General features: G+C 32.5%; 1 protein-coding gene across 1 annotated transcript in view; it reads right to left on the reverse strand.

Moving 5' to 3' along the window:
• Nucleotides 1–17045, reverse strand: part of LOC106463473 (echinoderm microtubule-associated protein-like CG42247) — an 89559-nt gene that overhangs the window by 9057 nt on the left and 63457 nt on the right. The window contains exons 14-16 of the mRNA XM_022390975.1: nucleotides 16628–16725; nucleotides 4359–4452; nucleotides 1278–1373 (exon numbers count right to left, since the gene is read on the reverse strand). Of these exons, the coding sequence (XP_022246683.1) occupies nucleotides 1278–1373; nucleotides 4359–4452; nucleotides 16628–16725 (288 nt within the window). The remainder of the gene's footprint in view (nucleotides 1–1277; nucleotides 1374–4358; nucleotides 4453–16627; nucleotides 16726–17045) is intronic.

Genomic DNA, 17045 nt, shown 5'->3' on the forward strand with positions numbered 1-17045 from the left:
CCAGGTGTATACATTCAGTGTTTAAACAGTTGTAAGTGGTGAATATATGTTAATTAATAAATATTATTTTGGTATTTTAACACATATATTATCTACTTGGCCTTAAAACATAAAGAAAAATAATCGTTTATTACTACCAAATATCTGTTATCCTTTGTACAGTCGAAAGAGTTGAAAATTTGTGTTTGAATGTCCGCACTATGTTTTCTACTTCCTGACCTAAAATATAGCGAAAAGGACTCAAGAGTGCTATTCAAGTCTCTTTCAGAGTGCACACGTACTTTTGTTTACGATAACATTTCATTTTTCTGCGTAGTATTTACTAAAAATGTGGAGATTAAAGAATTACTTCAAAACTTATGAAATAAGTGAATAGTAGGTGAATTTTGGAGGTTTAGACAATTTACATTTAGTTAGATTCTATAATTTCGTTAATCATTGAACAGTGGTTTCCCGTCATTTGTGACGGGCTATATACTAGTACTAAGTATTTTAGAAATTTAGTATTTTAGTACTAATTATATAGATATTGTTATAAAAGGAAACATTGTAAAGTTCTGATGACCTATTGAGGAGATATTTAAAATAACATTTCGATGAACAATCAGGGCCTTCTCTACATAGCCAGTGCTACCACCTGCCTGTAATTGAATCATTTAACATAATCACACTGATGTGTCGAGTAATATAATATTAAAATAACTAGCGCAATGAAATTGTACTCTGTACTATTACAATAATGTAACATCTACTATAATCAGACTGCACTGACTACCACCATAAATACTAAACTAAATAATTTAATGTAATTGTACGAAACTGCTTCCTATTATGGTAATAAGATATTTAAAACAATAAGTTTGAACTGACCAGTATCATAATATTAAAATCTATAGCACAATCAGACTGAACTGTTAACTATTATAATACCAAAATTTCTAGCATTATCAGAATGAACTGTCGAGTATTTTAATATTAAAACATGTAGCACAATGAGACTGAACTGTTCAATTATAGCACTAAACAACTAGCACAATATGAATGACTTGTCTAGTATTGTATAATTAATATATTTATTGTAATCAGACAGAGCCGTTCTCATTAAAAAGCTTGCTCCCTAGTCTATGAGTTTAACATTAAGGACGGCTATGCGCAATTAGTTAACTGTAGCTTTGCAACAATTTCTGAAACAGATAAAAACATGACTATATCTTTCACTATAATGTTATCCTCTTCTTCATGCAGTTCAAGATTCTGAGCAACATCATGATGCTTACCGAGAAGATTATGACCCAAAGTGGATGTCAGGTCGTACCATTCGAGGTCTTTAGTGCCCCTAGGACTTCCTTGTCGTTCAAGATTGTGTACATCCCCTAATGCCAGTAATAAAAGTATAGAACCATTGAATTCATTATAAGATTAGACCATCTTTTGTATGTAAAACTCTGATTAAATATAATTGTGGCATTTAGATCACAAAATAAGCTATTGTTTTTATAAAACTAATTAAATCTATTCATTAAAATATAAATAGGTAGCACTGAATTAAAAAACAACAACAAAGCTTAAACGACAGGTGGATTATAGTTATATATCTTCTGTTGTTTTGTATATTTCAATATCATTATGATATATATATATATTAATTTTATGGCTTATTTGATTTAAATAATCATTAGAATCAATATACCATAAAAATAATTCTAAGTGATAACCTACCCTCATTTGTGGGACTTACTCTCAAAGTAAACTAACATTTTTCTTTGAACCTTCCGATTTTTGAATTAGTGTTTTTGTTATCATAACTTAGATACATCTAATCTAAAACCGTAGAATTAAAACGACTGATAATCCTGAGAGAGAAAGGAACGTTTATCTTTGTAAAATTTTGCTTTGAGAGATAAACATTTAAGGTAATATATTTGCACCGACTTGGGGAAAGCAGTCTATGTTAAGTAATTATTCACAGTCAAGAACACAAAGGCGATATACATTACTTGAATAAGTGTCGAGGGTTGAAACAAATATTAAATATAAAATGGATGACTGATCATAGACAAAGTACGTTAAATTGTCTAGTGATTTCATCACTGATCCTAATTTTCTTTTCAGCGCTTTTACATATCATAGGTTCTAAAAAGAGTTCACACGTGACTCGCGCAAGCTTTTGTTTTGTCATTGCTACAATCACTATTGTTTGAAACGTATAATACACAATTAAAAAAGTGGTGTGTATCATAGATGTACATACATTTGTGTAGTTACAGTATTGTGGTTTTTGTAAACACATATATTTTAAAAGAAAACTTAAAAGCTCTCAAAATTCAGAGGTTGACTGTATTAAAACGATGTTGGAGCACCACCATCTCGTTATCCATATCAGCACGTGTGGTCCTGATGTATCCGATGACCACGCATCTTGACAATTATCCCGAAGCGTAGTTTACATAGCAAAAGGCTACATCGTAACTCTGCCATTCCTAAAGTGCACTACTCCTTCCTGTGTATTTAGCATAACCGATTTAATGCAGTGTACGAGGACGACAGATTAGCAGCGCCCGTTTCATCAGCTCAATCACTCAGAAAACCATAGGCACTGCGTCTGGCATCCTAGTATGTCTTCGTATCGAATAGCATGAATAAATGCTTCATTCGCCAGCTGCTTAAGATATGAGACAGTTGAACAAACATGTCGTAGAAGCAGCTTCTGTACACGTGACTTGTGACAATTTTCCAGATGGAGATTATTCTTTGTTATTTTGCGTACTGTTGCCTGGGGCACGTGGATCGCTTTTCTCACTGACTTTTGTGATCGGATTCCTACCTGTTACAAGACACCGTACTTTGCTTAATACGGTTGGAGTAAGACTTGTTGCAGATCTCTTTTCTGAGTGGTCTTAGTACTCCAAGTTTATATGTATTCTTTTATTTTTTAATACCATTAAGTACGAGGGTTATTTTCATTTTGTAAATTCTAAATCCCCAATCTGAAAACAGCTTTATGATTTGAGTGTATGAATATTTTTTGTCGAAACGTATGTTATATATTCTTCCTCAAAACGATCAATTTTCTGTGGCATCAAATAATCCATGAAAATGCCAAACATTGTCAACATGTAGGTCTGTTACACGTTGTTTCACCTCGACTTCATATCGACTGTGAATGTTACGTAACTTGCTGATTTGCATATTCAAAATCGTTTTTTAATGTACACATCCGTGCATATTACAAACGTTTACTAGTTACGTTTACGTTTAAACCAGACGATATTATATTTTTCCAATACGATAATCAATGCCTGTATAATTCTGCTTCTGGTTAAGCTATTGCATACAAATATGTTACAAAAAAAAACGAATTAAGTAATACATGACGAAGAACCTTTTAGAAAATTTAATGGGTCGCAAAAACATTAATGATGCAAATCACCGAGTATATACCAAACTTTTAATGACATAGTGATCTCAAACATATCCTTACTTAATTCAATATTAAATATTAAGATACAAAAAAGGAGATATTCTTGAAAGTAACATCGTCCATTAGGATGAGGCATTAGTAACTGAAGTACTGTAGGAATGTTTCAGTCTATGCAATGCTTACACTAAATTGTGTATATTACAAATCAATTGTGTACGAACCTCATCCAACGTTAACTCATTTTTTTAGATCAATTCCTGTGCCTAACCAAGAACCGTTCCTGCTTAAGAGGCTAGAAGGTTCGAGATATATCATGCACAAGTATAAGGCGTGATACACTTTCATCAAATCATGAAGCCGATCTAACTTAATTTAATATATTGCAGTAATATGTTAAAGCATTTGTTACGTACTACTGACATATATATATATATATATATATATATATAACTTATAGCAGAAAGAGTCTGAACCTGGTTTTAAGTTTAGAACATGACTATTCAAGGTTGACATAATTTAACCATTTTATTTTCAAACGCACGTAATTACAAAATTCGCTGTTTTAAAACCACTGCTAGTGAGACGTCAGTTTCCAAACTTAATTGATTAAAATAAAAATGTTTATTATTAAATTATAAAAAAAATCAGATCCCTTACTGATAGCCTGACACTCTTTACTGCACATCATACTCATTTATCGGTGAGCATTTTATATTATACATATAATTTATTTCACGTCTGCCCATTCAATTGGATGCGTGTAATTAGATTATTATATAATTTTTGTCATTACTGTATTTTAATGATAGTATCCTTTTCAACGTGACATAAGACTTCTATGGGATTTAAAGCATTAGTTAAGTCAGTACCATTCCTAAACAGGAAACCTTTAAAAGGCATATAGAATTTCGTATTGGTTGTAAAACCGTGTACTTACACAAAACGAGCTCCTGAAATTCGTTATCGCTTGTAACAGTTTGAAGCTGCTTTCCGTCAAATGACCAATCGATGCTCAGAATGGGTTGACGACCCTGTATGAAATTCCGTCTCATTGAAAGAATCATGCTTTTCTAGGTTTCTAATTCATATTTAAATAAACTCTTATATATTTACAACTGAAATGGGTAGAAGCTCTGATTTATAGATTTAATAGAACTTCGCAATAAATAACCTAGTTTTACCATATTAAGTATTTACTTAATAACCAAACAAAACTTCCAGATCTTTTCAACAGGTTAAATTTATTTATTAGTTCGACAGTACCGGGGGTATCTAAGAGAGAACAACTAACATTTATCCGTTAAAGCCTTTAATAAAGGAAAATGAAATATTCCAATTCAAATTTTATTGTACAAAGCGTCTTCGAGTTTTGTTTCCGGTAGGTCAGCGGTAAACTTACGGATTTATAACGTAGAATCCAGAGTTCGATTCCACGCAGTAAAAGGAGTGCAAGCTAATTATGTAGCTTGGCGCTGAAACTACAACAATAACAATATCTTAAAATTATCAGTTATTCTTTGATTAATTGGCGTTCTTTAGTTTAAACAGTAATATTTTAATTAACATTATTAAGTTAATCCCCCTTACTTATACATTTTACTTTTCCTTACCATTAATTCTTTCCGCCATTCTTTTTGTACCGTTTTCTTAATTTTTTTTTACAATTTTTACAACTATTCAAATATACTAATGTCCGAAATAAAGTTATAACTATCCGCAATACATCAAATTCTCGAAATATTATGCAGATAATAATTTTGAAAATAGAACAGCAAAGAAGAACAAGCAAATATTGGTGTAGAACAAATAGAATATTTCTATTCATAGACGGCCCTGCATGGCCAGGTGGTTATGGCGCTCGACTCGCAATCTGCGGGTCGCGGGTTCGAATCCCCGTCACACCAAACATGCTCGCACTTTAAGCCGTAGGGGTGTCACAATGTGACGGTCAATCCCACTATTCGTTGGTAAAAGAGTAACTCAAGAGCTGCTTTCCCTCTAGTCTTACACTGCTAAACTAGGGACTGCTAGCGCAGATAGCTCTCGTGTAGCTTTGCGCGAAATTAAAAAACAAACAAACAATCTATTCATAGAACACAGGCGTTTAGCTTATACTGGCCAATTTATAAATTCGTTGTATACACTTCTATTGGTACTAGAGAAGAAGAAAGCAAAATGTCTGCAGGAGACGAAGGTAGGAGCGTCAATAATAATGATAACATATTGTTAGGTCAGTCAATGTCCTAGTGCAGTATTCCACAATTGTAGATTATCTACGTCAGCGAATAGTCCCGTTACATACATTCAAAGGAGATGACCTTAATCCAGAAGAAAATGAAACAGGGGCAGGATCAAACAAGTATAAGCCCAATTGAAGAATCGTTGTAGTAATTTAATATTTTTCAAAGTTAGAGAATTAACGAAAGGCGAAATATCCATATCTAATTTACAAGAAATTCATGAATTAAATGAATTATAAAAAAAAACAACAGAATATACTTGAATAAAGATATATATATTCGCACAGTTGAGGAAAACAAAAGACAATTGTACGTTTCACAAATACATCATTTATTCACGACCATGGTTTCGCCAGTAAAGGCATCATTAGGTATCAATATATATACCTGGCCTGTGATGGAAGGATGACACTAGCGGTTTTATCAACTGCGAAACCTCTACTACATTGTAAGATCACCTGTCAAATATCCTCCTAAAGAGCTTTCCACAAGCAAAAGTTCTTATATTACAGCAGCAGATAAAGAACAAAAGCACATCACACAGAAAACAGTACCATTTAAAAAATAAAGATTGTCAACTTTATACTGGTTATAATATAACATTGAAAGACAATAAGGGACTTTTTGATCCACCCAAGGCGTCCTATTAATTTAAACACTAAAAACTCAAAGACAACCTTTATAATTAAAATATTTATCAAGCTTTTCCGTAAACTCCCTTAAATTAACTGCATCCACCAAGTCTGAAGACAACCCGTTCCAAATGCCAATCACTCTGCTGTAAAAATAAAGCTGTCTTAGATGAAGATGAGTCATACCCTGCAAAATTTATATTTGTGTCCCCTAGACTTCCCATTCTTACCACCAAATACGAAAAAATGATGCATCAACAGTAAAAATTCCCTTAACAATGTTAAACACCTCAATTCTTCTTTTTTTCCTTGAGAAAATCGTTTCAAAGATATAACAACCTTTCCATCCCAGATATCATCCTACTAGCATTCCTCTCAACCCTTTCCAACAATTCGATGTTCTTTCTAAGGTAAGATGCCCAAGACTGAACACTGTACTCCAAACTTTGCATATACAATGACACTATAACCTTTATGGACTTTTACTCATTGTTCCTTTAGATACAACCTAAAATCTCATTTGGTCTTCCAGTAGCAACAGCATATTACTTAGATGGCTTAAGAGACTGATTAACATCAAAATACTTTTTTCCAGAAAACTGTTAACGTTATCCCCATCAAAATTATACCTATAATATAAATTGTGATATTCCATATGCATTACTTTGCATTTATTAGAATTAAAACCACCTGCCATTTGGCCCAACTTATGAAATAATCTAAATCCTATCGTAAATCACAGAAAGCAACACCCAAAACTTTAGTGTCATCAGGAAACTTAAATAATCTATTGACCATTCCTTCATCTTTGTTATTGATGTAGCTCAAAAATGAACAAAGGTTCTAGCACTGAGCCTTGACGTACCCCACTCGTGACATTAATCCAGTTTAGCTGAACTCCAACAATACTCTGCTTTCTTCTATCAAGCCAGTTTTCCATACAATGAACCAATCTATACCCCACACTTAAAGAAATTATTTTTAACAAGCCTTTTATGTGGAAGCTTGTCAACTGCTTTCTGAAAATTCAGAAAAATCAAATCCACATCCTATCCTCATCTACCATAATTAGTAACTTCTTTAAAGAATGTCAAAAGATTAGTAAGGCAAGATTTTTGTGAGTGAAACCATGTTGACTATCCAACAAAATTTTAAAGTTTGTTAAATGACTTTGCAATGTATATTTTATCAGACTTTTAAAAACTATGTAAAACTAATAGGCCTATAATTATTGGGACAATTTGTATCATCTCCCTTGATGAGTAACGTTAGCCAACCTACAATTTTCAGGCGCCTGCCAACTATTCAAGAACATAGGAAAAATAGTTGTCGAAACATTGTACATTTGCTGTTATGTTAAACTTATATTAAAGTTTTTCTTCATTACCCATTCAAGCCGTCTCCAAGCATAATAGGAAAATAAGATTGGTTTGGTTCATTCGAAGTTAAGCACAAAGCTACACAATGGGCTATCTGCACTCTTCCTACCACGGGTATCGAAACTTGGTTTCTAGTGTTGTATGTCCGCAGACACACCGCTGAGCCGCGGGGGGTTGGGAAAAATTGAAGGAAATAGCTTACATGTATGTGTTTTGTTATAGAAAAGTCACATCAATTCCCTGATTTTAGCATTGTGAATCCGAAAACTTACTGCTGTTCCCCCGGGTACGTAGATTACGTATTCAATCCTTGACCTCTTTCAAAACCATTGGATAAATACTATTTGGTTCAGAAATTTGATCATTCTTTAAACTTCCTAATTTTTTTAACAAGCTCAGGTTTAATGTGCTCATCTTATAGCAGCTGTTCAGGATGAGGAATATTACTTAAATCTTCATTACTAAAAATTGAAGTAAGAGTAGAATTTAATAACCCAACAATTCCATAATCATCAGATATTAGCTTTCCTGTATCATCTTTCATGTGCCATATTTCCATCCTAATATTATGCTTACCCTTGATGTAATTGAAATCCTTACTATTAATTTTTATATTTTCAACGAAATTATTTTCACACACTTTTTCGTTTACCTAATTTCTCATTTGAACAACTTTCTTGTTCATCTGTAGTTTTCCAAATTCACATCATTGTAGTCAATTTAAACTTCATACATTTATAATGCTTTTATTTACTTTTATCCTCCCCACCCCAATGTCTCAACTGTAGGTTTCAAGACTCATAACGATAAAAACTTGGTTTCGATATCCGTAGTGGGAACTGCACTGATGGGCCATTGTGTAACTTTGCACTTAACAATATACATAGAAAATTCTAATTATATTCTTTGTAGCCTTTATGAGCCAACCTGTTTTTTTTTTTTTTACTTGCAGCCACCCTTTCTTTCTGAAAAGAACTTGCCTATCGTTAATATTTAATAAACTATGCCATTACCTAGAATTACATTTGGTGGAGTCAAAATAGGGATTTTTATAGTTTGAGTAAATTATGTCTTCAGTTTCTTCAGCCTTGTTTGCTTACTCTTCCGATCTCTATTTGCAAGTTTCTAAATTTCGAATTTTATATTTATTTTTAAGCTATCACACTTTCTGCTGAGCAGCTGTGGAATACCAATTATGGAAGAAAACCACCCTTAACAGTTTATCAAAACCTCTTTGTTTGTTTCGAATATCGCGCAAGCTACACGAGGGTGATCTACGTTAGCCGTTCCTAATTTAGCAGTGAAAGATTAGAGGGAAGGCAGTTAGCCATCACCACCTTTCGCCAACTCTTGGGCTACTCTTTTATGAACGAATAGCGGGATTGACCGTCACATTATAACGCTCCCACAGCTGGAAGGGCGAGCATGTTTTGTGGGATGGAGATTCGAACCCGCGATCCGCACATTGCGAGTCGAACACATTTACCACCTGATCATCCCAGGAAATTTAAACCTGTCTCCCTCATGATTTAGCTCTTACATTTCTCATTGTATATGCCTGAAGTTAAAATATCCCATAATTATAACTTCATTAACAGCGAAATCTCTATCTCACTGTAGCATTTCACATTAATTTAATCAGTTTCATCTGGTGGTCTGTAACAAGTTCCAGCTAAAAGTCTTCTCCACTTATAACCATTAACAAAACTTAAATAGATTCAATTTCATTGCTATTAGCTTTGATATCCTTATCTTAAGCAGGCTTAAATTCACATTTTACATATGAAACCACCCTACCCCTTTTTTAGTACTCTATCACTATTATACAGCCCATAAACCTGTATTATAAGAAATTCCTGTCATAAAATCTGTCTAATTTAGCTAAGTTTCAGTTATTGCCATTGTATCAAAATCCTCTGTTCGGACCAGTGCTCTAAAATCACCCATTTTTTCTTATACTTCTATAATACAATAATAGCACTTTAGTCTACCATTAAAGCTACTTTTGTACCTACTTATCACACTATACTCCTCTCAACATCTTATTTTTCTTTATCATTCTGGTCTTTTCCACTGTCTAGTCCTAGTTTTAAGTTGCCGCTAGAGTTAATAGCCCTTGCAAATAAGTCAGCCTCTACATCATTTAAATATAAACCATCCATTCCATAAAGCTCCTTTTTCCCACAAAATTAATTCCACAAATACAACCAGTCAACTGGCTTGTCCTTCCATATTAAGTTAAAATTAAAAGTCAGCCCTAGTGATCGACTTATAATTTCATCCTCACATCTGATATAATTTAGTATGACCCTTTTATTTGAATGTCTTGTACTAAACAATAAGCTCCTCTCATCTATCCTTTCCTACATCGTTAGCACGTATGTACATTACAAAAACTGAATCACTGTTATCAACCTTTACTATATCACTTTTTCTGTTGTTTATATTATCCATTCCTACCCCTGAATAGCATTATCTAATTCTTTTCTACTTATTTACCCCATCGACTATCTTATCCATGTGTCGTACTTTTGCTTCTTAGTTTTCTAGAGCACAGCCATATTGGGCTATCTGCTGTATCTACACGGAATGGAATTATGGATTTTAGTGTTATACGTCCATAGATTTACCACTGTCTCTCCAGGGGACACATATGCTATTGAAGAATCTCCTACAACAATAACCTCCTTAAGTTTTCCTTTCCATCCGTATCTGTCCCTTTTATTATACTTCCTTCTTACAGTTCATCATCTGCACAAGCTATAGGCTGAAATCTATTACTCAATAGAAACTGCTCATTAAAATGAAATCCACTACTACTAGCCCTATTAATACTGCTTTTACTTTTCTTATTCATTTAGTCTGAACCTGTTAGAATTTCATTTAAAAAATACAAAATTACGATAGATTTCTATTCCTAATAAGACTCACAACTAATTATTGCCGAAACTCGGATACATTAACATTTTTCTTTACCACACATGTTTAATACTCTAAAATAAGAACATATTTGTAGTACTGATGGGAAGATGAAATGCAAAGATATTTTTACAGAATACAATGTATATTATAAAATGTTTAGACGTAGAATTATAGAGAATCTGGCGGAATGTCCGTTATATGACTATAAATGCTGATTAACTTGCTTTTGAAAATTAAATCTAAATAAATGTTTTATTAACAATATATTTATAAAGAATATTTATGTTTTTACTAGTATTTCATGAAAAGAATATTTTGAGTATATAAGTGGTCCTTGATTATTATTTTGACATTTGTATATATATTGCAATGACATTTTCAAATCTGCTTCTTGATAAAGCCTTGTATATATAGAACTATGCAAAAAAACTGTTTTGTCGAAAAAGTATTCTAAATGGTAAGTTGTCTGACCCTAGTTATTAAATGTGATGGCAAAGACAAACAATTTTATGATGAAGAGTAAATGCATCGATTTTCGTAAAAAATGCTTATAAGTTATTTTGACTATAAATCTCTTACCTATGTTGAAAAACATCAATAATAATGTGCTGTAGCGTCGTATATTGGGTGGAAAAGATATTTAAGTTGTTTATGACACATAAAATCATTGGTGTTTATTAGACAGTATGATATTATCCCCGATTTAATCTATAATTGTACTTGTGTTTTTTGAAATATTCAAAGAACTTGTTGTAACTATGATAATGGATTTGAACTCGAGGCTTCCACATGATAGTTGAGCACCATAACCGCTGTGACACCCGGTGTGTGTAATAAAATGTTAACAAATAATTCAAATCTTTAACATAAATTATAATGTTATTGTGATTTTTCCTAATATTGTAATATCTTGCTCTAACCATGATGAGTTAATAATTAAAAAAAAAGTTATTTGATCACGAGGCTTCCATTTGGGATACACTACTGAGCCAATTTGAATGTTACCAACAGAGAGCGACAATGGGAGCGTTCCAAACAGAAAATAGCTTATATATATACATACACACACACACACACAGATAACTCCTACATATAGAGAATGATTTATAAGTATGATATTTCAATAAAAAATTATTATCAATTTATTATGAGCTTCATAATTCACTGATTTATTTATGATTTTTTTAAATTAAATTTTGATTGTTTGTTTGTAGTTAGGCACAAAGCTACATAAAGGAATATCTGTGGTGTGCCAACCACGTGTATCAAAATCTGGTTTTTATTATTATAATCCATCAGACTTGCCAATGTGCCAGTGGAAGGCTAGTTTATTTAAAAATAAAATTCCAATATATGTATATATATATACTCAATTTAGAACATTAACTACAATAATTAAAAGTAACTAATCAGGGTAGGTAACAAAAAGTTCTAAAAATAAAACATTAACAATGGGTTAATTATATATCACCAAGAGGACATAGAAAAATGTTGTTAAACATCATTCAGTGGATCATTAAGTTTTGTTGATTTCATATTTACTACTTATGATAAAGCTACTTCAGCATCTCCTGCCATCCGTAATTTTGATTTATTAATAATAGGGAAGACAGTTAGTTGGAAACACCCTATCACCAACATCTACGCTAATAGATTGATTGTCACTCATATAACGAACACACGGCTTATAGTGCAAGGAATATTTTGTATTATCAGGAGGATTCAAACCCAGGTTGTCAGCTCCGATACCCAGAGCTCTACCATAGGGTTAACTTGTTCCTAGATAATTAAAATTTACTTTTACTAATTTTAATGAGCAGAAGTTTTGTTTGTTTGGTTTCTTTCATATATTTATGCAAAGTTACTTAAGGGTTACCTGCACTAGACATCACTGATTTCCAACTGATAAACAAATGGAAAGGCAGCTAGTCAAAAACACCTACCGTCAATTTTTGTTCTACTGTAATCAATCAATTGGATTTGTCTGTCACTCTTATGAAGCACCCATGGTCACACAGTTTTGCAAGATGATATGAACTATGGACCCTCGGATCTACAGTCCTGAACGGTAACTGACAGGTCATGCCTAGCCCATTGGTAGACGTAAGTCAAATTATTTGATTAAGTAATCTTAATCCTTGTTTTCACTTCTTAAAAGAACTTGAAACGTAACGAATGAAAAGTCTTGTAGAACGTGCACATGCCATGAATCATGAGAATAACTATGTACTCCGTAGGTTACAAGATAGCATGACATATGAACTTCAAAAGCAGGAAATAAATATATTTGTTACTCTTAATTGTGATTTTACTCATTCTTGAAACAGAACAGTTTCAGAGACCCCGTGGAAGTACATCTAGTTTTTATTTTAAAGCTTAGTTTCTTTCCTTTTTCTTTGTATCTTACAGGGTTCGCTGACACTAAGCTGTTGAAAGAATATGTAATGGTTTTCTTTTCATTTCACTCTCTTACCAGTTCCACACACACACACACTCACTATAAACACTTGCCTTTGTTTTATTTTATCGCACTTGTATTGTGTTTGTTTCCATTTGAGTATGTTTTGTCATTACAGATTGTTGTTTGAAGTTTGTATGTAGTTCATTTCTTTGTTGACAAATACAGTCAGAGTTCGGAAAGTAAAAAACCTATACTCCATAGTCTAGTGTTTGTCAAATCTAGTGTTTTGCGGACACACTTTTACTACTTGGGAAATCCATGTCACGAAGAACACCAAATTGCAAATGAAACAAAATATTAAGTTTGGAAAACAATGAGAGAACGGAGAAACAACTATACATGGATAATACATAATATACATTAGTATATAAAATCAAAGCATTAATTTTATTATATTTTGTTATATTAATTTTATTATATTTTTGTCTCTGTTCTCAAGAGACAAAAAAAAAACAAAAACAAAAAACTTTGGATTTAAAGATTCGCACCATTTTTCTTATTAAACAGAAACACCTTTCTTAAAAAGAATTCTATTACAATAGCTGAATCTCTAAAATGCGTTTTTTTAATCCAAACTGCTTTATTGTTAGTTGTTGTCTTAGAAATGAAAAGTTCTAAGATGAATTCTAAAATTAAAGGAGATAATTTTGATGAATTGTCAAAATGATTGTTTGCACAAATCACCAATGAAATAGTATTTTTTCCCCGAACTAAATTTTAAAACGTTTATTTAAGCTTTTGTTTAGTTGTTTGTTGTTAAGCACAAAGCTACACAATGGGCTGTATATACTGTGCCCACTACGTTTGTCGAAAGTCGGTTTTTAACGTTATAAGCTTACAGTCGTACCGCCGAGCCACCAGAAGGCATTATATTATGAAGTAATAGTGAAGTAAAAAAATAGTACAAAACAAGAAAACATATTAATATACTATTCAAAATTTTAAGTTCAATGTCTGACAATTTTACAACTGGATCTCAGACCTTCAGATTTTCATTTAACAAAACTTACTATATAACAATAACAAACGCTGATCTAAGTAAACTACAAATATCAGAATAAACTACAGAATAACATTTTTCTAATTCGTATTTTGTAACAAAAGATATTTGTATCTTGAACCATTAACTCAGATAAGTATACATGTTATATTTAATTTTGCTAATCATGGAAGAAGCACGTATATACTGAAACGTTCGACATAATTCTTCCTAACACCATCTTTATTTCCATCACTGATCCCTTATTTTGTTTCATGTCAATTACTTAAGTATGGAATTAGTCCATGTAGGATATTCTATGCACGAGTGTTAAAGTAAATGTCACTGGTCATTGAATATTAAAATTATTCTAATCATTTTCCTTTATAATATGCATACCTAGTTTTACAATCAAAGCTACAGAAGTATTTATCTACATTGAATGTACATATGACTAATTTATCCTGCAGCTAGGTTTTCTTCAGTCGTAATTTAGTTTGGCTAAACACCATTGTATTAATTTATACTTCAGTTCAAAATTACAATTTGTTTTTATTTTTTGGACATTCGCGCAAATATACACAAGAACTATCTGTGTTAGATGAACAACACCCACAACCGATTCTTGGGCTACTTTGATTGAATAATGAACCCCTACCCCAATGGCACAGAGATATATCTGCGGACTTATAACTTTTAAAACTGGATTTTGATATATATTATTGTAATTTTATTATTAATCGAGAGTTTAGTACAATTTGATTTTCTATTACAACTTATACTAACAAGGATCCCTAACACTTCAGCCTTGCTATAACACGGTCTATCACGGCATGGCCTGGTGATTAGGGTGCTCAATTCGCAATCTGCGAGTCGTGGGTTCGAATCCTATCACCGAACATACTCGCTTTTTCAATGGTGGAAGCATTATAATGTGACGGTTATTCATATTATTCGATTAGAGTAGCCCAAGCGGTGATGATGCTAACTAGCTGCCTTCCCTCTGGTCTATCACTTCTCAATTAAGAACGACGAGCGCAGATAACTCTCGATTAGCTTTGCATGAAATTCAACAAACAGGAACAAAACGATAACCGTGATAAATCCTTACTTGAGTGATGATTTCTGAATTATCTATATTTTTAATGTTGGCTTGTTCTTGTTGTTTTTTTTGTTTTTTTTGTGAATAAGAGGCATGCTCAAAGCAATTCCATAATGTAAAATGTCTGCAAGAACAAAAGCCTTAGTAGATTAAAACATCACCCCTATCCAGGTTTTGCAATAATCCAGACTCTACAATGTATTTATCAGACAATCTACCTCCAAACATGTTACAAAGCTGACCTCCTGAAGTTATAGAGACTACTGTTGTATTTTAACTTCAGACTGTTAGAAAGGAAGATGGTCTATCACAAGGAAATATTGACGTATTTATAACTTCAGACTGTTAGAAGGGAAGAGGGTTTATCACAAGCAACTATTGATGTATTTATGACTTCAGACTGATAGAAAGGAAGATGGTCTATCACAAGAAACTATTATTGTACTTTTAATTTCAGATCGTTAGGAAAGAATATAGTCTTTGTATTCTTATCTCGATACAGTTTGTGATGATTTGTGGTTATGGAAGCTTTTGCAATATGGAACCAGTTGAGGATTCTACAGTTCTAGCCTCTGTATATGGACACATTTCACTAAATTCTTATTGTAAAGACATTCTTAGTGAAAAACACTCAAACATATATACATTAGATTTTTTAGCTAATAAATAAACTATACATATTATCTAGTACTTATTGTAAACACATGGGTCGCTGTCGGCGTCTGTAAACTAGTCCATATCAGTGAGCTCGTTCTGAAAAGTGCACTCAATTAAGTCATATTAGTCCCAGAAATTTCAGAAAAAAATACTTTATCTAGGTTTATTGTTTTCCGTTTGCCATTTCTCAGCTTTCAAAGACACTAATCACCTAACCCACTACCCAAAAAAAACAACAACAACAACAACCCCTGCTACAGCACTGTGCAATGAGCTACCAATTATGATTGTAAGCAGTTTAAATTCCTGCGCTAACGTGCTCAGTGGAACTGCTTTGCGAATTACTGTATCGTATATTACACTTTGCCATCTTCTTACTGATCGTAATATATTCAATACTTCCTTTAATATTAATTGAGGTGTACTTCAATACAATTTTAATAATTAGTTTTGTAGCCACTCCAGTATAATCCCTTAATTAAAATCCCTCCAAATTGCTGTTCGTCAAATTAGAAATTATTATTTTTATGGATATCCAAAATTTATTTGTACAATAGTTTTTATTCATATATTACTCGTGAAATATTCATTAGACAGCGTTCCTATGAGGTTTCAAAAACTCCCTTTTTGTCATTTTATGTACTACTTAAAAATGAAGTTGTAAACTTCTTTTACTATTAATCATATTCTTTATCAATGATAAAATATGGAAATAAGCAAAACAATATTTAACGCTCTAGTTATTTTCAACTTCCTGTATTTTGTAAATCAAGCATTTCAGAAAAATGTACGCTGGAAAAATTATGGGTGCATTAATAAAATCCAACCTCTTACCTTAATCGTTCCACCTTTTCTTAGCACATACCCATGGTCACGTGACTGATAGATGTACATATTACCGTCCTGGCCTCCAGCAGCTAACATTTCGCCATCTAGATCCATTAGTAATAACCATCGTTACAAAAGCATATTGTTAGAAGAGAGAAAATATATAACTTGAATATAATATACAAATGTATAAATGCAGTGGCGTAGCAATGATTTTCAGCACCTAGGGTCAAAGACACTTTTGGCGCCCCCACCTCTGGAATGTTTTGATTATTTGTTTTGTGACTCATTACCCACTTAATGACAATAACAGAAAGAATTAATTACCGCCTTACACAGGCCTAAAATAAAGTCACAATATAACATCTCACGATATCACAGCTGTAAACCTGAACTAATGAAGTATAGCCTACTAGGTGTACTT

Source organism: Limulus polyphemus, unplaced genomic scaffold (genome assembly GCF_000517525.1).
Source record: "Limulus polyphemus unplaced genomic scaffold, Limulus_polyphemus-2.1.2 Scaffold1419, whole genome shotgun sequence".
Classification (NCBI taxonomy): domain Eukaryota; kingdom Metazoa; phylum Arthropoda; class Merostomata; order Xiphosura; family Limulidae; genus Limulus; species Limulus polyphemus.